Genomic DNA, 26,811 nt, shown 5'->3' on the forward strand with positions numbered 1-26,811 from the left:
AATTTTGCCTTAAACCAAAGCATTTACTCCTGGATTACAACCGTATAAAACTCAACAGATGAGAAAAAACCTCACCAATTTTCTGAGTGCAGCTCCTTTTAATTCAACAGTATAAAAGTACAGAGTCCTTCAAATTTAAAACATTCTAAAACACCACTCTAGAGTGGAATGAAAACCTAGAGAAATTCTAAAGAGAGTTCTAAGATTTCATTTACTGGCTCCTGCATTAAGTACACTGCTGATGCCAGTAGATTTATTCCTCATCTATCATAGCTTAAGTGCTTGAAACCACCGTAAGGAAAGGAAAGAAAACCTATTTTCAAACCTTCAAATAGATGGGTAAGCGGTGATGACAACTGTTTGATCAGTGTTTCTCTAATTCATTTTAAAAGAAAATTACTAACTTTCAAGGTTGCCATGATTTCTCCCCATATTCCATCACGACATTTTAAATGAAGTATTTTCGTGCTAGACTGAACTCAAATTCTTGTGCACATTAAGAAAGTAATTCCCTGCTCGAGTTTTAGATTACGGAAAATATTTTCCAAAACATGGTTAGACATCTGAATTTTTAGTTAATGGGTAAAAATAAGTACTTTCATGCAACTTTCTCAAGACAATAAGCAACAAGCTTTCACCTGAATTTGAGTGTTTGTGTTTGAATGCTTAGTTTGCATTATGTAAAGCACTTGGATTGTGAAATGCTTGCTCATATGAAAGGCTTGCTTCAGTTGACAAAATTACTAAAAGACATCTTTCCTTGACCTAACAGCAGAGCTAGGAATGCATAAAGCAAGCACCAGCTACACCAGCAATACCTAGGAGCAAAATAAATGGTTGAAAGTTTTCTGTCAAAGATGGTGATGATTGGATCATATAGATCACAGTTTTCACCCAGAAATATTTTTTTTTAAAAAAAGAGAACTAGGTGGTCTCAAATGCACTTAAGAAACTGCTTCTGTTCTTAAGCTATAAGAGTATTTAGGCTTTATTTGCAAACAGGAGGGTGAAATCAGTTTTCAAGGACTACCAGTCATTAAAGGTTTACATTATATAAAGAGATACTGCTTCTGAGCCTTATAGGTTGTTCACGAGAAATCATCAAAGCAAGTGTTAAACAACATTTTTTTCAACAACGCTTTTCCAGGAAGAAGTGCATCTTGGTCACAGTAATACAAAACCCTTTGAGAAATACATATTGGCCACCTGGCCAAACAAAACTGGCTCTGGAGCGAAGTCTGAATCCACAGTTTTGTTAGGCCCAACCTTCCTTTTCCTACTAGGAACTCTAGAATCACACACAGAGCTTCGTAAAAAGATTGCTCTTCTATCCAGATCTGTGACCTATACAGCAAATTTACTGTAAGGGAACAACAAAACAGATTAAGAATGATAAGAAATACATAATTTTTACCTGTGGGCTAGCTCCAGTTCTTTCACAGCATTAAGCACCTCCTTTAGATTGCTTTTTTCATCTTTGAGGACAGAGGTAGCTAGTCTTTGTAGCACTAAAGCCACATTAAACATAAGGACTGTATCACTTGGTGCTACATGCCTGGCCTGTAAATAAAAAGCATTATTTATTTTTTTTTAAGATATGCTATAACGTGAAACAGAAGTATCCTGAAGTGGCATACAGAGAATAAGCACCATTATTTCAATCCCAGACTACTGAATTTAAAAAGACACAAACATAAATCAACTTACAGCAATTTTATTCTGTGATATATGACGTTTTATATCCGTACCTTCAACAAAGTTTGTTTGCATTCCTGTAATTTGCCACATTTGAAGAGTGCCCGGGCCAAATATAACAATACTTCAGTATTTTGATGCTTATAGAACTTTCTGAGGCAGTTTTCATACTGGAATGGGAAAAAAAAAAAAATAAATCAAATGAAGAGGCAACAACGGTTAGTGATTTTGGTTGGCTAACTCCAGAAAATATTCCTATTCCTAAAAAGCATTACTGCTAACATGCTTTCTGTTTTCTGAAGTATGTCATGCTACATGGATGCCTCCTTTTCACTGACGAGAACATTCTTTCTGCTATTCCAGAGCAAGTATGATTTTTTGGAAACTGGCAGCCGTCTGGGAGGCTCTGTAGGTCTTAAAATGCAACAGAATACAAGTACCATCTACTGTAACAAAGTCCAACAAACATGACTCATTTTAAGAGAGCTCAATTATTCTCCACAGTATGGATGTGTGTGTGTGGAATCTATTTTCTTTATTCATATAAGATATTTTACAAACTGAAACATATTTAATGTAGTAATTCCAAATACATTATGTAATCATTTAAAAAATCCACATCTTTCAGGCATCTCAACATCAAATTTATTCTGTCCACCTAGCTCAGTAACTTGGCATGTCAAAGGGTATCTAATTGCTCTGAAGTGTAAGACTTGTTACTGTAGGTTTTGTGGGTCTAGAATTAAAGCTTCAAACAGTTACGAAACTTAGCACTGAGTGACTTCTGTTTGACATACTCTTTTCTCAAGGATTCATTCACCTTTTTTCTAAACCTCCAGAATACTAACAAATACAAAGAAATTTTTATTTCCAGCTCAAATACAGAAACTGCCCTGAACTGTAATATGCCTGAAGTCACCACCTTTGGATCGCACTGTGTTGCAAGTGCCTGATTTTCACTCACCTTCAGAGTCAAAGGTTTTGTATTTAGCTTAACTCTGCCTTGAATCTGTATGCTTTATGGTAGAGAACTTACTAGAAAAGTTGTTGTGGCTGCAGTAAGCTAGACTATTAAGTTCATTTCTGAATTTAAGTCTGCCTTTGAGTCAAATATTGCCTATTTCAGACCGTGGCTTTTACTAACCGCACAGCAGAGGCCAGGGAACAATAAACCACCCCAGTAAAGAAACACATTTCTACTAGCAGCTTTATATAAATATATTAGCAAATGAGTAAAATACTTCTCTGACAAAAAAGAAGGTGGAAACTATACCCAGTTTCTCACTGTAATTCACTCCTTAAACAATTGCTATTATATTCTCATCAGGCTTTTTGTCAATAGAAATAGACTAAGCATTAAAAACCTAAACAACCCCAACGAACAGACTCCATTCAAACATAACAGAATGAATCCGGTTGTTTTACCAAAGCTTGTTACCAGTAGTTCACTGGAAGATAGCAACTACTGAGGTCCTGATCAGGTAAGGAAGAGATGCTGGGCCTTTCTTATAACCATCACAGAAAGCTTCAGAATAACTCCAAATTAAGTATTTCTGAGCCTCAGTATGGACTCAGTCTTAATCAAACAAGCTTGTTCTAAGCTTCTGTCCCATTCAACATACAAGTAGGCTTAAAAAATGTGTATGCTTTTGATCAACTCATTGAGTCAATTTAGTTAGAATCTGTTGGATACTTGGAAGTTGGTTTCTTTGGGCAGGTTGAACTAGATGACCTCAACAGATTTCTTCCAATATTAATTACCTTGTAGTGTTAACTGTGGTGAAAGAAATCATGGCACAGTCAGCTTTTTAGATAGCTCTGATTGTTATTTATGCAATCATTTGCAAGAATAAAAGTAGGAAGCACTGCTATTAATCTTAGCAGCAAATTCTATTTACTTATTTCAGTAACATCTGGATGTAAATAAATCACATACAGTAACTACACTGACTGAAACCTCTCTGACTAAAAATTAATTCCAAGACCAAAATTCTAACCCAATTATGTTTTAAAACACTGCTACAAAAAAAGCACAGAAAAGTTGGTAGGTGCTTTGTTAACCCTTACCACATTTGGCAGTTTGTTTTTAGATCTAGACTTGACAGCCAGCAACATGCTAGGAATAGACCTGTAACTTGTTAAAATACCATTCAGAAACTTTCACAGCTGCTATGACATCAGAGAAACACCCAGAAGTCATCTAACCCAACGTATTATATAGTTCAATTTAGAGATGTTACCATCTGCACAGCACTGATGTACTGTTTCTGTTCCACGTAGATATGTGCCAAATTCAGCCACACATCACTGATATCTGCTGTTGCCTCTCTCACTTGAGCAAAAACATCACGAGCTTCACGGAAATATCCTTTATGCGCCAAGACAGCTCCTAAGGGGAAAGTAACATGTACAGCGTATTACTTCCTTACATACAGAACTTCCAGGTTCACCTACTCCTACCGAAGAAAACTAACTATTGCCTGAGTAAAGGTTCCCATTAAAAACTAAGTGATATAGCTGCCATATGAAAGCTATCCTTTCCTGTGCTCCACTACACAGCGTTCACGCCCTGAAGCATAAGAATATCATCACTTCTGAAGGAAAATTAAGAGTCTAATATTCACCTATGCCATTAGCAGCATACAAATTCTTTGGATCATTTCTGAGTACTTGCTTGTAGATTGCTAATGCACGGTCTTGATGACGCTTCTCCTGCAGAAAGAAATATTCCAATTAATCACTCATTTCTATAATGGGGTATTGAAAGTTCTACCCAGAAATTTTATGGGATGTAAGAAGCCAAACAGGCATCAAGAAAAGGCTCTGAGTAGCTAACAGCATATTATAAATAAATAAAACCACACACAGGGCAGACAGACACCCATTACCTTTTCTCTGTCTCTTGTGGGTTGATGTAGAGTCTGCAACCAGACGTTGCCAAGAGCCAGCATGGAGTAAGTATCATTTTGTGTGGAGGGCTGTTTCAATATCCTTTCAAATTTCTTCTGTCCTGGACCCCACTCTTGTTTAGCCAAATGAAGATTGCCAATCAGAGACCATGCATCGGGATGGTCCTAAATAAAAATTCACTTTAAGTTGCAAAACCAGTTTCCCTTTGCAAGGTTACTTTCCCAAGTATAAACCGCTACTTTACTTAAGCAGAAATCCGTATTAAAAAACCCAGCAAAAAAACCATAGGAGCAGATTATGGTAGTTCTCTCTTCTTCCCCTACTTTTTTGTGAACAAACAAAATAAAAATGCAACAAAAGGAAAATAAAATTTTAAGTTGTTTGTATTTCAAGTGTTTTAACTTTAAGGGTTACGAACCTGATTTATCTGAAGTGCTTCTTTAAACCAATCAGAAGCCTCATAAAAATTTCCTTTATCCCTAGCCATAGCTCCCAAGCGCAAGTAGCCTAAAAATAAAAATAGAAAAGAAAATAGAAACCAGGAAGAAGGTTAGAAGTAATCTCTAACAAAGAAAATACTGGCCATGCCTGAATTTCAAAAGCAATCTTTTTCTTCACCAGCTAAGAACAGCAAACATTAAGACACCTTTCCTATACTAATCACAATGAGACGCACCACGTGAAGACAAATGTCCATCCACAATGGCCATAGAGAATCTGCAGATTTCTAACAGTTAAACATTTACATTTTTAATTTGTTTCATAATTTTCATGAGAAACCTCAAAGAAAGAAGGATACATCAAGTTACATAATTCTCTTCCCTCCACTTTAAACAGCTCTCCTGTCTCCACAAGCTTTGGGAAGAATACCAGTTAGCAGAATGACAACAGAAAACAAGCAGGAAAGAGGCTATAGATTAGGCAGGGGCATGCCATACGCTGCAGCTTAGCAAGAGCTACCACCTCGCCTTTGCAGAAAACATCACAGGTTAGCTCTTTGGGGACAAGAGGAAGAACAGAGTGCGGATAAAAACCAGGATGTGAAAAGAAGCTGTGCCAACACCCTCAACAGGCCTGCTTCCCTGGAGGAAGGCCAAGGTCCAAGATAGAAGTGATTCTCCCAAAGGGTCTCTATTTTTCACCCACATAGTTAGAATTGCAAAGCGTGGGCATATCAAGTGGATGGCCTTGATTGCACCCAAGGGCTGAGGTGCTAAGGCTTTGGTGGGGGTGGGGGGTGAGCGATGGCATGCAAGTCTAGATAAGCCAATTTTGCTAGATTTTTGGAGCACAGTATGATTTAACAATAATTAGAAGGCTTAAACCTGGAGACTGAACTATAAGGATGATGCAGGCCATAAAAAAAAACAGTAGGGGAAATAGCAGGTAGGAAAGCAGGCCCCAAAACTGCTATGAAAAGACGACGACAGATATAAAGAAAGACACTGTAAATGGGAAGATTTTTGGTATTATAAGGAGGACTGTGGAACTAAAATACTAAATGTTTCTTACAATCAACGTAATTAGGATGTTCTCTTAAAATGTTTTTATACAGCTTCTCCGCTTCGTGAAATTCACACATCGCCTCATATAGTCTGGCAAGGTTATAGGACGTTGTTACAGAGATAGCATTGTAATAATGCTCATCATGTTCAGCTTCTGCTTTTGCACGATCCAGTGATGCCAAAAAATATTTCTAAAGTATAAAAAGAAAAAAGGAATAAAGCACTCCAGAATATTCTTAAAGGAAAACTTCTGGGTGGTCAGGAAACTCAAGTCAAACTTCAAGCAATTACATACCTTTGCTTCTCCTAGGTTTCCCAGCCTGAAGTGCAGAGCACCCACATTATTCAAAATCTCTGGTGGGACATCAGCCTGTACTTTCTCTTGCAGAATGCGTGTGGCTGTACCATAGGCTGACAGTGCACCCTTTACAAAGAAAGAGAAAGTGGATCAAAGAAATAATGAGTTCTATGTGCTTTTAGGAAAAGCACACATAATTCACCAAGCATGTATTAATAATACCTGTATATCAGTCTGTTCTAGAATTTGGGCTAGCTCAATCCATGCCTCTACATCATCAGGATATTGTTCTGTGACTTTCTTGAGATGTCCCTGAAAAACAGCAGAAGACAATTAAGCCTCTTTGTGGACACAAACTGTTTAAAAAACGTAAACAAAATCAAAACAAAGAGTAAAGGTATTCATCTTAACACTACAAAGACATACCATAATGTAAAAGAAAACATCCTAAACATCTGCACGGTTTGGTCACACACAAAAAAATTGTATTGGTTTCCTTCCTTTGTTATTGAATTTTTCCTGTAGACCGTAACACCCGCTTAAAGTCTTAAGAGAAGCAGAAACTTTTACACAACATGAGAAGCCAGAAAAGCGATGTCTAACATATTTGGCATTTATTTACCCAATGTTAGATTTAAAAACCCTTCCATTTAAAAAAACAAAAAGCATAATATTGTCCTTCCAGACAAGCTAAGACAAGTGTTTTCTGGAAATCACTAGCTCATTCACCATCTTCAGGAATTCACTAGCTAACTTACCATCTTCAGAGAATTTTAACATATATGGGAAGAATTCTGCCCTTTTCACAGCACTAAATACAAACATGAGGCTGGGACTACTCTAAATTCCTGGATGTGCTTTAGCCAGAATCCACCAGGAGTCTCAGTTCTGACCAGAAGTTGTGACCCACCACAGTTGGGAGGATCTCTCATGACTGTCAAATATTAAATATTCTGGGCCTACAGCCAAGTAACCCTGAGGTTTATGCAACTTAAGGTACAGTCTGATTTCAAGTCTGATTTTTAAGTTCTACTCTTGTATGTAGAAGTATGATGCTGGCAGAAGCAAAGCTCACCTTTGCAATATCCCGTTTCTCCTGGTCTTCTGAAGCCGCATAAAGAGATCCAAGGATTTTCATAGTCTCATAATTGTTAGGATAGGCTTTCAAAACTTTTTCAAAGCATTGTGATGCATTCTCTTTGTCCCCTCGATAAATGTACATTTGACCCAATCCAAAGAATGGAAGTACAAAAGAAGATGAAGCAAACTGCGTGGCCTGGTAATAATACTGGAATGCTTGATCATAATCTTCCTAATTAAAAAGGAGTAAATAAAGAACAGGTAGTGTTTTCAGATGTAGGCTTTGTATTAACTTTTGTAACGCATATTTTTAAGCGTAATCTCAAAGGGGGCTTTTAAAAACAGCCCTACCTGCACATGAAAAGACCTAGCCAGCTGGTAACAACTCTCTGCCTGCATTGCTTCAACTTCTGTATTATGGAAAGCATGAAGAGCCAAGTGCTGTACTTTACCATAGTCCTGAAAAAAAAAAAGGGAGGTTATATGAAATTTGAAAAGCCTTCACTTTTTTACGGTCAAGTGATTTATCATTTGAACAAGGATAACTGGAAAGTACAAGAAAGCTTTAGCCATAGCACTGACTAAATAGGTAACAACAGATTTAGTTCTAGTGGTTACTGTTCTTTTCTCTATTTCATATTTTAATGCATGGAAGAAGCGGGAGAGGGAAAGAAAACCAAACAACCAAAAAAACCCCAACATACCACCAAAACCCTTCAGGACACAAAGGTGACCTTGACGTAAGAAGTTAAGTGTACCTTTTCTTAGCTTTCTTGAGAAAGGTTTACACATGATTTAAGTCAAAAACTTTACACTTGTCCATCTAGATTAACAGTTCCATATTAGGCACCGCTTAGCCTGATGAAATGAGATTGAATCTAACACCAGAACACTTGCTGTTCAGAGGTTACCAAGTATTTAACTGTAAAATTTCATAGACCTCTTACCTTCTTGAAGAAGAAGTGATTAGCCAAGTGATTCAACACCATGGGATTACTGGGATCAATTGTGTAAGCCCTAGAGAGGAGCTGAACACCATTCTTGATGGAATCGGCCTAAATGAAACAATCACACATATCAGCAGCATCTCAATAGCTGTATCTTATTATCTTCAAAATTATATTCTTCAGTCTAGACTGCAGCAGGATTTCTGACAAAACTTTGCCAGGCTCACAGGAAAAAAGTAAATTCAGCTATTAGCTTTTCTCCCTGCAGCATACAGATGGAAAATGGGAAATGAAGCCACCACGCAGGGATGGAAAAAAGCAGAGCAGAACTTTCCAGGAAAAAAACTCTAAAATTTAGTCTTGGAGTCCTTTGACATTTCACACGCACAGCCTGATAGCCTTCCTTCTACTGTCCACTGTCTCCAGTTGCTGTTTGGTTTAGGTTTCAACCCTTTACACAATTTGTTCAACAGTGAAATGAAAATATTCTCATGTTCAAATTCTGAACAGGAACTTCAGATGTTGAATTAAGAGCTACTACTAGAACTTAAGTTCTAATTAAAAAAAAAAAAAAGGTAGAAGTCTGCAGTATTTACATAAGGATATAATTACATCAACTTTTTTCTAAAGAAACTCTAGAATTTAAAGAACATTTTCCATGGGTATACATTTGACTCACCTACAAGTTCAAATCCGTAACTGGTAAAATAATTGCTATTTATTTGGGACACCCATGAAATCTCTATCACAAGTGTGTCAAGTTAAATCTGTATTTACTTCTGAACAGAAACACCAAGAATGGTACCTAGTAACCATGTAACATCTGTGCTTTACTTTAGGAGAAAGCTGTCTTACTGAACAGATTAGGTTTTATGAGGTTGTGACACAGGATGAAGTCCAACAGAAAGCTAGAAAACATAACTTCAGTTTGAAAAGGCACTCTTTCCAAACCTAGCATAATAATATATCTGGATTAAGAGATATTGAATCACTCAGTTTAATTTTCAAAGGCAAAGAGGTTTTATAATCACACTATGCGTATGTCTGAGCTCTCCAATAATTTGAGTCTCGCATCCTATTTCAACCAAACCCAATAGATGGTTAGAGGTCTCAAAGCTCCTAAGTGCTTTTATTAAAGAAAACCAGAGATAGGAGAGAGCTCAGTGAAAACACAGTGTGATCTCAACCCTGATTTGACATTATAACATCTTGTGGAAGACAGAAACATTAGAAATATCTCAGCACAGAAAAGACTTTGGTTACTTTGCAACTCAGAGAAGAATCTTTTCCCCAGAGAAAGTGTTCTCCCTCCCCCATGTCAACTCTTTGATGTTATACTAACTTTGCAGTGCAAGTTGTGAAAAAAGTTTGAAGTAAAGCACACATGATACTTTCTCACAAAGAACAGAAAACATATTTGAGTGGGTCAGCTTTTAATCACAGCTTTTCGAAGCTTAAGGTGAATGGGTTCATCCCTTGACTTTAGTCAAAAGACCTTCAGGAAAAAAAAGAAAGATAGCAGGTTTCATTAGTTTCTCACCCATTGAATTATTTACAAAAACTTGACTTTAGAATATTGTTGGTTGAGAGAAAACTCTCATGCTCACATTTTTTGGAATTTTTCATGGAAGTCTTAACAGTTATTTTTTTCCCCATGATATCTTAAACCAAGCAATTTTCAGGCATTCTGTAATACCAAAAGATCTTTCTAGTGAGCTATGTGTTCTACAGATAGCATAACAATAAATTTTACCAACATTAAATTATGTAACAATATTTTTTTTTTAGACACTTAAAAGGTCAAATCTTCCACTGAAAACTTCCCTAGCATGCATTAACCATCTCAGATTTTATGATCCCAATTAACCGATACAACCATATGTATTTTTCTAGTGATACAATATCTAGAGAGGTAGGATCACCACTTTAATGTGGTTTCATCAGTCTAGTTAAAACCTGTTCTTGCCTACTCTGGTTTACCATGTGGCATGCACACCCAGGCAGCTTGAACACAACTTTTAACAGTTGTTTGAAAACTTACGTTCCTTAAAGCCTAAAACTAATCTCCTGGGACTGTCTTTTGCCTGGACCTTCCTGTCAGCATGATGATCTTCCAGAAAAAATTCCTTACACTCTGGAACAGAGCTGTCATTGCAAGCAAGATCTCTAAGTATTTGAGGACTTTCACAGCATCCTGAGTACAAACTGATTTAGTTAACCTTGACAGTCACAAATGACTAAGAAAGGCAGGCTGTTATGTAACTATTTCTCATTAAAGGAAGATTTTTAAATCGACACTTTGGAGTTTAAGTGATTTGACATGCTTTCACACACCTCACCATGGATTTTTAGTATTCTAATTAAAACAGTTAACCTAGCACTGTTTTTTCTGTACTTAACACCTCTATAAGCAACAGAATTGAAGTTTTCTAATAACAGAAGAAAGTTATTCAGAATGTGCTGCTCGCATCACACGCACGTACCTATAACATCATTCAATAGTGACACAGATTTAAAATAATTTGATCACAAAAAGTCATTACTCCTTTTAAAAACTGGACGACCTTTCAAAAGCTAAAATGTTTGCTTTTTCAGGTAAGAAAAAAGTAAACTGAGTATGGATTCTTGTTAAGTCAGACTCACCTCTTTATTATTGAGTTCCAGAACAGCCAGTCCAACCAAAGCCCCTACGCATTTTGAATTGAGCTCCAGAGCCCTGCTGAATGCCAAGCGAGCTTTTTCCAACTTGTTCAGCTTCACGAAGCAGTGGCCCATACCTAATCGGACCTCAGCTAGAGAAGACGACAACACTATTCAGAAACCCAGAATTTCACTTTCATGAGTTTGTTACATTCTGGACATTAACTGAAGCGAAAACAGAACTTTTAATATTTCTTCAAAACCTGTAGAGCCATTCAAGGATTTGGTGTTTTTAAAGGCAGTCTCCCACAAACTGGCAGCAAAACTAACTTTTACAGATTAGTAAGACTATTTTTTTTATACACCCGAAAACATTGCTCTGTATCTCCAAAAGACTCTGATACTAAACAAATAAAAAATTTACTTTCATGGAACTGTATTAAAAAAAAACAGAGAAAGGCATTTAAAAATTGCCAGATGAAATGGCTGGAAATTTCTTAGGCAGGGTAAGTGCACCAGAGACTAGCAGGCCTTCAGAAAACACAGACAAATATACGGGTTAGCTAGACATTTCTCCTCAAATAAGCAAGAATTCACTGCTAACAAAATGCTGTTTATCATCCTCCAACTTCTATGATCACGTACAGATGAACTACTGCAGAGAATCCACATCACACTGCCCTTTCAGACTGCCTGTGAACTGCAAATACAGAGACATTTATATACAGCAATTTCAAATCTGCATCTGTGTGAAAAAGGGAAGTGAGTGAAAGATGTTTGTTTCAAAGTAAAGCTTGCATTTCTAAATCCACTTCTGCAGCAATGTTCTTACACTAAACCAGACCACAGAATATATATCTCAACTTTGAAACAAAGCATGTTTCAGGCAGGTTATGGCAAAGTATACCACATCTCTCAAGAGACTTCAGAGTATTTATGATCCTAATGCAAATACCCTGAACTAGTATCTCTAAATCACCTGCATCGCTTTTACAGCCATTACTGATAGCTTTCCCAGATTTCTGCATTAAATCACACAACACCAGGAAAACTCACATTATGCGCTACACATAGAATTGTACTTTTCAAGTCTTGTTTCATTATTAATGCTAGGACAGGATTTTCTTAGCCCTTATTCCAAGGGTTCACAGACAGGTTCTGAAACAGTCTTAAACAGTTCCCTCCCTTGCCATAAAACTTAAAATTCCCTTACATGCAGCCTCTCATCTTCTAGTGGCTCTTTAGAAGGTAATAATTAGAAAAAGTGAGAAGTATTTTCCTAAACACAATTTCCTTCTCTAACAATTAAGACAGACTTCAAGTCAACAAATGCCTGTACTCTTCTATGAGGGTTGAGGGTTTTTTGACAGATACATATCACAAAAAAAGCCCTTAGGTATTTAATAACAAACACCTAAGTTAGTTGGCAAGCACAGCAAATGCTTCCACCAGCAAACATTTTCTGTCTTACCTGGGCAACCTGGATTGGTACGCAATGCTTTCTTGTAGTACGCAAGGGCTCCTCTATAGTCCTTCTTGTTGAAAGAAATGCATGCTTTACCTGTTATAACATACCAGTTACAAATAAATCAGAAATACAGAGAGCAGTTATAAATCAGAAGCTCCAAAGTATTATTTGGTAAACTTGTGCTCTGCTGATTTTCAGATTACGGTTAAAAGCTAACAGAGAATTCAGAAACTTTTATTGTATTTGATATCAAGTATATAAAAAAAAAAAATCAAGCATGGGAACACATTAAATTTACATTTTTATGGTTTTCTGCAGAAACTTAATTCTCTTCTTGTCCAGAGGAAAAACACTTACTATGACTAGATTAGCGAGCACATTAAAGTGTAACTGTTACAGCATGCTGTACCCTCACTACTGGTATCTTCACCTTCAACAGAGTACCACAGCTTCATTGGCATCATCAGGGAAATATAAGTAGTTGGACTAGGTGTATGCCTGTGGGTCTCAGAAGATGCTAGACAGCATTATACTTTTTCCTATCTCTTCTGCTTACATATACTTCCAAGTCTAAAGTAATCTCTGTCATGTTTCTGGTCAAAAGTGCACACCACTTTATCACATTCCTCCTCTCTACTCACACACCCACCCTCTTCTTAGGCACATAATTCATTCCAAAATCAACTGGAGAGACAAGGTTTTTACACAAATACCCATAAACTCATACCGAGAAGAGCAGGAATATTATTTGGAGACTGGTTGAGCACAAAGTGGAACTGTGCATCAGCTTGGTCCATCTTATCACCTTCAAGCAGACAAAAGCAGGCTCTTCCCAACAAGTGATTCTAGATAAGAAAAGACATTTGTGATACATTTATCTTTGTAAAATACAAAGATTAGACTACGTGAAAGATTAACTGGCTATGCTATAATGCTTTCTACAATTAATTTACTTCTCTTACATCAGGAAGAAAAAAAACAACCCATCATCCCCTTCTAAAGCTCATGTATTATCAAGCAAAAGAGTAACAACCAATCTTTCCTTTTCAACCCCCGGAAGTTGACTGACATATTTCTATCAGGTGTTCCAAGCAAGAGATAATTATTCACAGTTGCACTGCACACATTTCAGATATAAGTTTTGCTTACATGTGCCACACTACAGACTTTAAAGCCTGAGCAGTTTCTATCTTCCCTTTAACAAATCAATACTTGTTTTCTTTACAATCACTGAATAATTTGAAGATATGGATTTTTAAACAGGTTTTGGTTTACCTGATCATACATGATAATTTTGTCAGCCATAGTATACAATAAGGTAGCTTGTGTAATGAGCTCCTTCTTGTTATCTTTGTTCTTCTCCTTCCGAGCCTGCTGCACATAGTATGCTGCCAGAGTATCCAGACATGTCATCTGATCCTTTTCATGGTCCCTATAGTCCAAGTTACCATCTATGCGTGCAGCTTCCAACAGCTTCACAAAGTCTTCTGTTTTCCCTTGTTTGTAGTATTCCAGCTATAAAACACACAGTTTTAACAGACAATACTAACCCTGCAAGTAACATATCAAGTTGATGCTTTAGGTCACACAGATTCTTTTTTCAGAAACATACAGATAAATCAGACATAAATGTAGGGATAATCTGACAGGCATTCCAATACAGTCAAATATTTTCCTGTCATCATCCCAACTTAGTATTTTTACATTAAAACACAAATCTTAGAACTCTCTGTAAATGAAGAGTCAACTGTTCTTCCTCTGAACTTCTTTGACTTTTAGCACATTTCACCATACTTTCCATAGTATAGATTATGCACTTCATAAAAAAGGAGGGGGCAGTATCAAAGGCACAAACAAGGAAAACTATGATTGACAAAAAAATAACTTGACAAGCAGGCCTTAAGCATCACTGTTTAATGAAAAAAGATGAAATTAAAATCTTAATATGCCTATGTCAAACCAGAAATATCTGGCCTAGAATCAGTATCTGAGTAACCCCATTAAGTTCCTACTCAGAATTCAGTTATCCCTGGTCATAAAGGCAAAGAAGTGGAAATTATTATTTGATGATCTGAATAAAATATATATATAAAACCAGTATATTTAAATATATGTATATATATGTACTAACCGCTAAGGCAATCCATATGTGCAGCTGAGTGTGTTCCTGTTTCAGTATACTTATAACTTCATCACCTTCAGGTAACTGATCGAAGTCAAGCTCAATAACCTAGAACCAAACAATACAGATGTTCTTTTCACAAAAAAATTAACAGTGTTATCTACCATTGAACTCAAGGAGAGCTAGACATTTCAGAGCAGAAAAAAATAAATAATTACTTGTGTTTAAACAAGATTACAGACAAAGAAAGAAGTGATGATGTATTGCATTCTGTACAAGACAGAAGTAATAGGCTCTCACAAACATCAGAGAAGACAGCTCGATGTTTGTGATACTACTTAGGGAGAAATAAGAAGAGATGCTCACTCAACTTCTTTTGCTATAGACTTCAGGCTCAGAATTTTTACAGTTCAGCTAATAACCAACTGGAATGCACACTGCTAAATTTCTAAAACTTTTCCTACATGTAAGACAAAGATCTAGGATACTGTCAAAACTTTCCAATAATCAGGTGTCAGAGAATCAATACTACCTAAGACTTATCTCAGAGCTGAAAATCTGTAAAAGTAATCTTTATGACTTTTTAATGAAGAAAATTAAGAGACTACTGAAGTGGCAAACATGACAAAGAACGGACTAAATTTCTGAATATTAACAACCATAGTCATCATGAGCAAACAACATCAACAACTTTTCATCGTGCAAGCAATCTTTTTTGCAAGTACTGTTTTCCCATGTTGATCTACTTTTCCGATATGCAAAATGAGGAAAAAGAAACAGATACTCCCAAGGTGGGACATTTGGGAACACAATTTAACTGCGTTTTAGTTCACTTACTACTCAGTCATACTGCCTTTAATATTAGTCATCAGTTACAATGTAATTTTACAGAAAGGAAGAGGTGCAGTTGTTGTACCCAGGCTTGCACTTCAATTGCCAGTGCAAGGACTCTTTCTTTGAAGACTGAATTAGAGCAATTCAGTTTATGAGGGCTTATAGTTTTGACTATGCAAAACTAGAGAATACTGGCAAAAATATTTCTGCTACTACTGTTATCTTTAGTTTGAGTTTGTCTTGCACAGTACCTCCTGTCTGACAAATAATCATATTTTTAGGTTCAGGTAACCCTTATCCACAAACTAAAATAGTTATTAATGAAAAACATATTACCAGCACAACAAATAAATACAGAAGTAAAAAAGAGCAGTGAAAGTTATTTTATAGCAATCCTTAGTGATTAATTCGGAACTTCAGGATTTGAGTAGTCCTAGCCGTAACTTGAACAGCGGCACCAAGATCAACTGTTCATGCTGACACCTCAAACAGAAGTTTCTGTCTCAGGGGAAAAAAAAAAGTCCTCCAACATGTAACCTAGAGAGCAAAGTACCTTTACGAGACAGAGTTGTTTAGAGTATGGATACATACGTTTGCAGAAAGCATTCTGCAACCTATAAGTGGTACATTCCAACACCTTATTTAACTATAGTATTAATTTAGTACCCGCTATGCAACGATTTAACTTCAAACTCTCTAATACCCTGCAAATTTTCAAATACTTCTCTCAATTTTTTTCAACCTTGGCTTGTGACAGCCTACCTTAAATAAAGAAAAGTTAAATACATTTCTAAACCCACACTGAACTTTAACTCGGTAACTTTACCGAGCGGCCCAACCGCCCCACCTGTCTGTGCGCTGATTTACTGACAGGCATACTGTTTACAAACCAGTGCAGTCCGAGGAATCAGCATCTAACGAACTAAGGGGAGAATTTAGCTGGACAAGGCCACTGCACACAAGCACAAACTACAGACTGCTGTTCCCTGCAGGGTTTTCTCTCCTGAGGGCTGCCCCTTCCTCACAGGCGGGTGGTACTGCGAGGGCCCCCGGAGCGCCTGCCCGCCCCCCGCGGCTCCGCCTCACCAGCAAGGGCTAGGCAAGGACGGGAGGTTACAGCTAGCAGGGGGCTGACACCGATCACCGAGGGACACGGGCGAAGGAAGGCTTGGCTTGCCCTCCGCCAAGCGACACAGCTGTGACCCCAGCAACTCGTAGCGCTCAGGGAAGGGAGCGACGCTCTCCCTCGAGCCCGGGACAGAGCTGCCAGAGGCAGCCACAAACGCCCGCGCCCCGGCGCGCCCCTTCCTCCCCATCCCCGACTCCCAGTCCCCCCGTCCCCCCAACTCGCCTCATCGGTGTCCCGGAGCGGGATCTCGATCGACCCCCGCGACATGATGGCGACAGCGGTGTCCGCCGAGCCGCCAGCACGCAACGGCCGCCGAGCGCACTTCCCCTCACAAACACCGACTGACCCGGACGTGCTCGGGCCAACGGCGGGGGAGGGCGGGCTGGCTCCTCCCGCCAGGCGCCACGAGCCAATCGCAGCGCCGCGCGAGCCTCGAGGGCCGCCTCGCGCCCGTGCGTGAGGGGGAGGGGGGGCGCCGCCGCCGGGCGCGCGCCGTCCGGTTGCTGCGGCAACGGCGGGCTCGCGGGCTCCCCTCAGCGAGCGGCCGGGCAATGGCGGGAGCCGGCGGCCCGGTGCCCGCCCCCTCCCGCAGCGCTACGTGTTGCGCTGGGTGACGTCCCGCGCGGTGGCCTTTTATAAACGTGAGCAGTCTCCTCAGGACAGAGTGGGGGCTGGCAGGGAACTTCGACGCAGGTATTTGTCCCGCTGATTTATACTTATCACATACCTATAGAAATCCATGTATAATACCAAGAGATAACGCTTTGTATTTATACACGCACACAGCGGTAAATTGAATAGATTTACGCTTGGTTTCTCTCAGGAATGAATACCACAGCTCCCTCAGGCTATGCCTCTCCCCATGTCATTTTGAAATCGTTAAAGGTTTCCAACCAAATGAGTTAAAACGTGTGGATTTTCCCGATCCTTGCGGTCTGAATCCAAATACCTAATATCTGACTAGCTTAGGTGGTGTGATATTAATACATACTTAACAATATTTTAGCTGCAGCCTGGCCAAATATTTATCTAAGTGTTTTTAATTACAAGTACTGAATCTGATAAAATTCTGAATCCTGAACCTAGGCCCTGATCCTGGAACTTATTTTGTGTAAGGCATTCAACTACGTAGAAGTACATGAGTAAAGAAGAAATTATAAAATTGGATTCCTACATTGGTTTTTTCTAATTATAATGGCAGATGACCTGATGATTTTGGATAAAACACAGCGTGCACAGTAACATATGACTGATCTTAGACAATTTTTGCCCTGTACCAAGGGAAAATAAAGGGTAAGTAAGACTGAAAGTTCCTCTGGCACATTTCTACTAAGAAGATTTTAAAAATAATTAAAAGATTAAAATATTTTAAAATTAAATGAAAACATTAAATTAAAAGAAGATTTAAAAGAATCTGTGACATATTACTTACACAAACTATTAACCCCTAAAGCAAACTTGATTTTGTCCTGTAGCTAACCATCCATAGAATACAGAATTTTGGTTGAACTGATGGTCACAACCATAAAGCATGACTACTATAACAGTATACATTATAGTGGTAACAAGTAACTTGCAGAGTCAGCTGTTCTCTGAAACCAAAGCAAATAGTATTTTTAATTACTTAATTTTTTGAATCTCAACTTTTGTTTTTTATTTATGCACTAAGTATTCTGAACAGTTACCTGCTCCAGTGAAGTACGACTCTTATTTCTCCCACTCATATCACTCTTTGAGTAGGTATGTGCTGTAAAAACTTCTTTGTAGTGAAACTTTTGCATGTGGCAGGAAAGTGGAGCGACATTGTTATTAATAGGAGTGAAAGTATGTGGGTTTTTCATTAAAAACATGCCAAAAACAACGTTATGCAGAGCAAGATGCTAATTAGTAATATTCCTAAGCCTACTTTTCTATTTTATAGGCTGATTTTTCATAAATACTTTTTAGATATTTTAATTAATTTTGAAGAAATTTGGACTGAAAAGGCAGTCTGTTCCCAAGGTCCTTGTTCACCAGTTAGTATCTGTAGTAAACTAGCTTTCCTCATGGAAAAAAACTACTTTAAATGAAAAATTTTATAGTGTCAAGCTTTAAGAATATTAACGTTAAAGAGGGAAAACAATTCTTGCTTCCTGGTATGAACCAACTAGAAACATTTTAAGTTGTTTAAAACTTTATTACTATACAATGTAAACTATTGACTTTTATATTGCTTGAAGCAGGAAGACTCCTTTTTTCCATATGCACTGATAACAATTCACAATTGGGTAGGTAGAACCTCTTCAATGTATGAAATACTGTTCTAGTGAAGACAGCTTTTTCTTTTTTTACATTTTGAGACCCTAGGAACATATCAGGAAAAGAGACTTGTTTTATCTTGCCATCTCTTGTTTTTATTTCATTGAAATTTATTATGAAAATTTAAATTACTACTTTTAAACTTGGATTATTCTCAATATCAGAAATACTGATATAAATAGAAAGTAATCTGTAGCAAACTGAACTTCCGCTTGTTATGTTATACACAGTATAAAATAATATTTAAAAACTTCATTACCACATATAATTACAAGCCTTTTGCAGGAATAAACATTGAGCTTAAATGACCTGCTTTAATAACATAATGAAAAAGACCTCCACCTACCTGACCCCTATTCGTTGCAAGCAAATTACCATTTATGTTTGTGTATGCTTAAATAAATCAGCCTCCCTTTAGTACACTTGGGTGGTCAGGGCAGCGTATTCTAGTAGCAAAGTTTCTTTACTTTAAATTGTTAGAATAAGTTTTTTTTTCTTCGGGTTTTTTTAGAGTAAAGAGAGGTATGGTTACAGGAATGTTCAGAGTGCAAATTATTTCCATTCTAACCATATGAACCACCACTCCAGTAGTCACTTGTTGACCTTCCTGTTCAGAGCTGTGAAAAACAGAAAGAGATCCTACACTGGTGGTGCGAAGAGCTCAGCCCCGTGTCAGGGAGCAGTGAGGGCTGCAGGGAGGGAACCCAGGAGCTGAGCACATACAGCAAGCAGGGCAGGGGCTGTGCCAGCAGTTGGCAAATCCACAGATAGGCAGGTCTGAGGTCAAGCTGGAAGTGCTAGTCGGTGAGGCAGGGTCTGACACAGCCTAGCGATTATCAGGTAGATCCTTACTGACAGGGCAAGTTGAAGGTCAAGGTAGAAATCAGTCCTCAGGCAAAGGTCTGGATGAGAAGAATATTTATAGGTAGATAGGAACTTACCTGTGACTGAGCTAGAGAGCAATATTTTAACAGTGTAACTATTTTACAGGCTAACAGCTTGAATGGGGCTCCTGGGCTGTAGGCAGGGGTTTGGCAGGATGCACCACGTGAGGCTGATTAGCACCATTGAAGTTTATTAATGCACTTAAAGCCCTGATACGGTATGCATATCTTGAAGAGATAGTAAGTAGGTTTAGTGAATTGATGGGTGGGTGGTTGGTCCAGAAAGTGCTAAAAATGGTGTTAATAGATATATACATTGATTTATTAGATAGTTTAATAATTTGTTAGTTCCAGAGGTTATTGAATTAGCTGTGCATCTCAAAATTGTTGCTGTCAGAAGTTAGAAAATTCTATCCTGCTGGTAAGGAATGTTGAAGCAGACTCTACTAAATGTACTTTGAGTAATACTGTAGGTATTCTTTTCCTACAAAACTAGCGTTTTTTCTTTTACAGAAATGATGTGAAATGTAACAAGACAGAGCTGTAATAATGGATGGTCTTTGCTGTTTTATGTTAATGCTTTACTTGAAGGTGTAGTATTTTTTTACAGGCCAAGAAACATTTTTGTATAGCTACTAAAAACTGTATTATTTTATGTTGCTAGGATTAGTAACTTCTTTTGCGTGTTGTTCACACTTCTTCATGTGACTGTATTTGCCTTATTTATCTGATAAATGTAGTTATATTTTACTGATTTAGTCACTTAAACATAAAGAATTGTTTTGCAAGCAAAAGCTTTAAGGGGTGTCTGTGACAGTTTGTGTTTTGCAAGCTAGTTGAGTATTTGAAGAGAGGATGCTTTTGTGTTTAAAGTACAAAACCATGAGACGTTTACATTTCATGCTTAACTATACTACTGACTTCTTTCTAATTGCTATTTGCTAATTAACTGGTTGCTAGCCTTTATGATCACTCTCATTTCTATTAACATAGGCTTATTTGAATTCCTAGTATCAGAAACACTAATAGTGAAGTAACTATAATTTTAATTTCTAACATCGCCACCTAGCATTAAACGTTTCTCTTGTGCCTTTCAGACCTGAAAGGTACAAGTAGTTTCACAAAAAATGGTGTAACGCTAGACTTGGTCTAAGTACTGTAGTATATTTTGTGACATGTAACACTGTTACCCTGTAGATCCCCTTACCTAGCACTAACACCCTAAGCATTTCTGGTTTGTACAGGTCTTTCTGTTTACTATTCCTTTGGTTGTGTTTGCCTGGGTTGCATAAAATGTACCATCTGTGTACTCAGGAATCTTGTGGAGCTGAGATTATAGCTGCGCTACTTTTCACATTCCCTCTTCTTATGGAGTGTAGGGAAGCATTTCCATTTATTTTTCTGTGGATGCAGATCCTGGTCTGACCCCAGTGTGGTTCATGGTTGGTTTTCAAAAATGAAAACATATTTGGTAGCTTTTTTGAGCTACCACCAAAAATAGTGACATATTTGGTAGCTTTTTTGAGCTGATAGCCTTCTACCTGCTGTGTATTGGATTTAGCTTTGATTAGTAGGTATATAAGTGTGATTTAAAAACAAAAAACCAAACCCAAATCACTGAAGTAGTAGTCTGGATTTTGCTTAGCTTTATAGAGTTTCCCTTGGAAAACTCTGTAGTAAGGCAGATTTCCTTTCTGTTCTCTGTGAGGCTAATGGAAAATGAATAGTGCCATAAAAGGTTAGCAGTACAAGTGCTATGAAAGTAATTTTTTAACATGTAAAACTTCACAGTTTCTAAATGTAAAACTGTCAATGAAATGCTTTGTATGTACGGTATCATTATTGCCACCTTCAGGCAACAAAAAGAATGATTCATTTTCAGAGTCACTATCCTGCATTCTGTTTACAGAGTCTGGGCTTTTACCATGGAGTTAAGTTTAGTACTTTTTTTTGGTTTTGTTGTTGTTGTTGTTGTCACAGCCTTGCATTTTCCTGTTGGAGTCATGCTTTTTTCTTTGGCTTTAGTGTGTTCCAACATGTCAAAAATATGCTTACTTGTTCCAGAAAGGGGTGATAGATAAACACTGAATTGTTCAATGATAAATTCTATTTACAAAGAGCAATTTAGCAAAGGCAGATGTTTGGGGGGAGTTTTGCCATTCTCTTCCTGGTGAAGGCTTTTTCAGGGATTATGCAGTAACATTACAGATTTAAAATGCATGTCAGCAATTAAGAGGACAAGCAAGGATTATACAAAAGACTGTAGAGGTTTTGGATGAAATTACAATGCTGAAAGTAAAGAATGAAAGTATCACTGATTTCTAATATAGATTGTTTGCTAGGAACAATTACTGCCTTTAAGTTTTAAATCAGATTTATGCCTAGAGATTTTTTTTTTTTAAGTTACAATCAATTCCAGGAATTTTGCCATTCTGTGTTCTCTCTCTTTCTGAAATACGTAGTTTTACAAAAGCTTGTGCTTGAACAGAACAAAAGTTTTAAAAAAAAAAAAAAAAGTTTAAGATGGAGACAACACTGACTCTGCTTGGCCAAAGCTTTCTTCCAGGAGGGCTCCTGAGTTCTTTCCCATTCTACCATGTTCTTTAACATGTAATTGCTTAACACATAGATCAAAATTACCTAATGTTTTAAGAGATATTAGTAGCTTACCCAAGAACGTTAGGATCTAGCTTCTCCATCATACTCTAGTCTTTTAAATTATTTTTCATAATTTTTTTTACATAAAATAATGGCACTTAATAATGGCAGTTAATTTTTCAAAAAATGCTTAAAATAAAATATGCTCTCCATATTCAATGGGGTTTTATTTGTGTGCTGAAAATCAAAGCTAAGAAAAAACCACAGAATAGGTACAGGAATCGATGTCTTGTGCCGCTATAATAGTACTTTTGAAAATACAAAATTAGTGGAGACGTATTTCCTCCTTGTTTTGTATCACTGTTAAAACAGTTACTTTAATTCTGAAATCTGTGCATGCTCTCTAAAAACCAAGTTCTTAACAGGAAGTTTAAGGAAAGGAAAACACATTATACAAGCAAGGACTTGCGTGTAGAAGTCAGTTCCAAAAATAACCATGAACATGTGCTGAAATTCTGAAGGAGGATGAAGCCTGAGAATCGGCTTGAAGATGAAGAAAGGTTTTGGGAATATGTCAACCAATCTCTTGCTGTTTCCTGGGGGTAGCTGGCTGTTTTCAATGCCCTTTTCATTAATATGGTTTATAATATAAACTATATACTTAATTCTATACATAGAAATTTAATAGCAAAAGCAATTAATTTTCATTTCTGTAACACAAATAGTCTCTTCTCTCATGATTTACTACTGTCTCTCCCTTCTCTTTTTCTTCACGGAACCCTTTCTACTTTTGGTTTTGACTTAAAGTGACACTGTTTAAACAGATCAATACCCTTTTTGTGGATGGAGCTCTCTCCTGCCAAATGAGATCTGAAAGATCTGTTCAATAGCCTGTGACTGCAAATATCCTCTGATCTATTAAAAAAAAAAAAAAAAGTTGATATAAAACTCTCCTGCAGCACACTGAATTCTTCTGAAAACTTAAAGCCTATTTTTAATATGCTTGAAAACATGGAGAGCAAAACCCCAAGTCTGCGTAAGGACTAGTTTGAATGTCATGGATGTTGCAGAAACTGAGTATGGTTTTTTTTTAATTTTAATTCAGAAGTGCTCTGGAGTTCCTGCCTGTGTAAATGTTCTGGATATGTAAAGTTTAAGATGTAGAAAGGAGACCCAAGCTTGGAAACCTGTCTTTTTAAATATTTTTCTGAGTAAACATTTAAAGCTATTAAAAGCTTATTCCACAACCTTTTAAGATTGATTTTTTTTTTGATGAGGAATGTAAAAATAAATATTTGTATTTTGAAATTATGTATATGTACACACAGATATATATTTTCCCCTTTCTTAAGCATGTGTGCATTACATTTAATTAAATATATTTAATAATATACTATATAATAGATTATCTGAATATTTTAAATAATAAACTGTAAGTTACCTAGCTCTTCTGTCTGTTTTAATATCCATGAACTCAGATTTCATGGATGTTTCCTTTGACCTTAATTGAAACACTGCTAGAATACATAGCCACAGATTGAACAGTATTTACTCCTAACCACAATTTGCTCCTAACCACAGCATTAATTGTCAGGGATGTTGGGACTTCATTAAGATTTACTTTATGTTCTCACCAGTGTATTTTTATGTAACTTAGTCATTGTGTTCTGTCTTCCCCCCGCCATCCTTAATGGTTCATTAACATCTTTCTTACTTTTCACATATAAGTAATTAATTTTTGTTGAGCACTATAATAACTTTAGGTCTGGGTAGGGTAGAAAGGAGGGAATCTTTGGGGGGAAAAAAAAAAGGCAGTTTAAATTTTATTTTTTCCCCCTGAAGATGGAAACTGTTATTCTATTGACTCTCATTACTAGTTGTGAAGTAGGTATATTTTCTGTGATTTATTTCATTCCAAGAGGAAAAAGTGAACTTTTAAAATTTGACATTTATGCCAATGATTCTATATAATGTCTTTATTTTTTATCATCACTTCATTTTTTATTATCTTACATTATGGATGAAAAACACAAATTACTTAAAAATTCTAGTGTAACAGCACAATGTGTATCTAGCTATTAATTTATTTAAGAAATGTCTGTTCTGTGTTTCTGTTTAGCACTTCATGTGTTTGTTTCCGCATTTTTCTTAGAAGGCCAGGGACATTTTGTTCGGTTATTTGAGAAGTAATGTGGATGGATGCCATCTTGAGGATTGTTTTCATACCTCCTATCAACACGTAACAAATTTACAATTAGCTTGATCTATGCACATGGAGCCATTGATTCTTAAGGTGACTAGGCATATGCCTAGCTACATTCTTGAATTAAGGCCTCGGACTGGAAGAGAACCAGTAACTGTTACCAGCCAGAAGCGAATGTTATTTTAAGATGTGAGGAAGTATTCTGGGCACTGGTGCACTAGATAATTTGGAATCTATTTCCGTATATTGCTCTGAGTATACTTTCTTGCTCAACTTCTAAAGGCATGTGGGAAGTGGATAACACTGGTGATTAATATCAATTTAAAAGTAATTTAACTGAACAAGAACTTGTTAACTGTAACTTCCCAGAAGCAGGTAACAGCACTTAAAAAGGAAAATAATGTACAGTTGTAAGTTTTCAGGCATTGCTTCCTGCTTCTCAAGGCATCTTTTAAAATTGGCATTCTCTTGATATGTCAGGGTGGTTATAAAGGGAGATACTGGACTTAATATTGTCAATCTATATTGTTAATGGAGTCTGGGCTACAGTTCACAGCAGTAGCAAACAACCAGGCTAGAAATACTGTTTTGCAAACTGCCTGTAAATTCTTGAGTTTGCATATTAATAGAACAATATCTATAATCGTCAAAGTGAGTAAGACTGAATACTGAGGAGCAAAATGGGCCTCTCTGTAAGCTGCATATGGATGTCTGCCTGGAGTTCAAACCTGATTTCATCTGCTAAAGGGCAGTAGTGGTACTCTTAGTTCTTGTAGTCCTCTGCTGCTGGAATTGCCATCCCTGATGCCTTATGTGTATAAATAAAATTTGTTTCTATCTGCAAGCTCAGCCTGGGATGTAAAGTCAAGTTGTGTTCTTTCTGGCTTGCACATCATCACTAATAGAGCTGCTGCTGGAAGTTAGTCAAGAATTCTGTTGTTCCAGAAGCCAGTAAAGAAACTCCCAGAACTATGTTGCTTCTGCAAGTATGAGTAAAAGTTTATTTATATCAGTCAAGTGACTATGTATACATACAAATCAGATCGCTTAAATGAAGGAAGATGCAACTTTCACAAGTTACTCCTTGTTATTATCTCACTGGGTGAAGAGGGGCTCCCATTTGCACCTCAGCAGATTATTTTGCAATTTCAAGGTGTATGTATGGTAATTCATAATGTGCTGGAAACAAAACTTCTAAGAGAAACACTTTTAACCAGTTAATAACTAAATATTGTTCAGGCCTAAGTCCTTTCTCTTAATCAAATGTTTCTCTTAATCAAATGTAACACAATTCAAGCAACAAACTAGGCAACTGTTGTAGGCAAAATTGATAGGCCTAGTACATTTGACAGCTATGTGACTCAAGTCTGGAAGAACATGCTTCAGATTCTTGCTTTTTTTTAGTCAGATGTCCTTCTAATACTGAGTCCTTCTTTTAATCGTACCAAAAGTGGTTGTGTTTTCTTAAATGTATATATGCTTGATTCTTATTTTAGCTGTGACGTTTTGTGTAGAAACTGTACGCAAGGAGTATGTTAATCTGACTGAAACTGTAGTGATGGAAACCCTTCAACCCTTGTGGTGATCAGTTTCATTGCTTAACTTTGCTGTTAAAGTTGTTTGGAAAGTTTAGCTTCAATTCCCCTTCCTGGTGTTTAATGCTATTGTATCCCATTCAGCAGTACACAGAAAAAGATGTCTTTTTTTCCTTTCTTTAGGGTAATTTATATTTTAGCGCAGGCGTGTAAATGGAGCAGTCTGGTTCTTTGTAAACAGATGCCCTTTATGAAAGGCTTTAATACACCATCATAGGAGATGTAAAAACCATGAATCCTTTGAATTAATATACATGTGACTGGTAATGTCACTTCTGCAAAAATTTCTCCTAGTATCTTAACTCTAATATAAGAATACCTATATTACCTCCCCTCAGAAAAACTAAATCATGGTGATTTCTAAGAGGGTATTATTACACCTTAACTAGGGAATACAGTCAGTTTAGTAGAATCTCTTATTGGCCCTTGAGACTGTAGGAATACAAGAGAAAAAACAAGCTTATGCACAAATTTAACAATATGTCTAAAAATAAGACCAAACAGTTCTGCAGAACACTTCAAAGATTTGACATTAGTGTAAGCATTGGAGAAAATAATTATTTTGCTTAGAAACTAAAGTAGACTGAAAGTTTTTAAGGCAATTT

The 26,811-nt window shown here is 37.0% G+C and overlaps 2 protein-coding genes across 6 annotated transcripts in view; one reads left to right on the top strand and one right to left on the bottom strand.

Moving 5' to 3' along the window:
• Nucleotides 1-17,012, bottom strand: part of CTR9 (CTR9 homolog, Paf1/RNA polymerase II complex component) — a 37,859-nt gene extending 20,847 nt beyond the window's left edge. For all 3 annotated transcript variants that reach the window (XR_013930752.1, XR_013930753.1, XM_080404641.1), the window contains exons 1-18: nt 16,851-17,012; nt 14,675-14,773; nt 13,819-14,058; nt 13,271-13,388; nt 12,547-12,636; nt 11,079-11,227; nt 8,436-8,543; nt 7,840-7,947; nt 7,484-7,720; nt 6,631-6,720; nt 6,406-6,534; nt 6,118-6,301; nt 5,024-5,112; nt 4,584-4,769; nt 4,320-4,407; nt 3,936-4,084; nt 1,749-1,865; nt 1,415-1,560 (exon numbers count right to left, since the gene is read on the bottom strand). Coding sequence is in view for 1 of the 3 variants with exons in the window: in XM_080404641.1 (XP_080260767.1) it covers nt 1,415-1,560; nt 1,749-1,865; nt 3,936-4,084; nt 4,320-4,407; nt 4,584-4,769; nt 5,024-5,112; nt 6,118-6,301; nt 6,406-6,534; nt 6,631-6,720; nt 7,484-7,720; nt 7,840-7,947; nt 8,436-8,543; nt 11,079-11,227; nt 12,547-12,636; nt 13,271-13,388; nt 13,819-14,058; nt 14,675-14,773; nt 16,851-16,895 (2,372 nt within the window). In the remaining 2 variants the exon portion in view is untranslated. The remainder of the gene's footprint in view (nt 1-1,414; nt 1,561-1,748; nt 1,866-3,935; nt 4,085-4,319; nt 4,408-4,583; nt 4,770-5,023; nt 5,113-6,117; nt 6,302-6,405; nt 6,535-6,630; nt 6,721-7,483; nt 7,721-7,839; nt 7,948-8,435; nt 8,544-11,078; nt 11,228-12,546; nt 12,637-13,270; nt 13,389-13,818; nt 14,059-14,674; nt 14,774-16,850) is intronic.
• A 104-nt stretch (nt 17,013-17,116) lies between these two features.
• The window catches only part of IRAG1 (inositol 1,4,5-triphosphate receptor associated 1), a 123,362-nt gene continuing 113,667 nt past the window's right edge, over nt 17,117-26,811 (top strand). For 2 of the 3 annotated variants that reach the window (XM_080404698.1, XM_080404699.1), the window contains exon 1: nt 17,117-17,321. The gene's annotated coding sequence lies outside the window, so the exon portion shown is untranslated. Of the gene's footprint in view, nt 17,922-26,811 lie in introns of all 3 variants that reach the window. The other variant, XM_080404694.1, reaches the window with a different exon arrangement.

This window comes from Falco punctatus, assembly GCF_963210335.1.
Source record: "Falco punctatus genome assembly, chromosome: 10".
In the NCBI taxonomy this organism is placed as follows: domain Eukaryota; kingdom Metazoa; phylum Chordata; class Aves; order Falconiformes; family Falconidae; genus Falco; species Falco punctatus.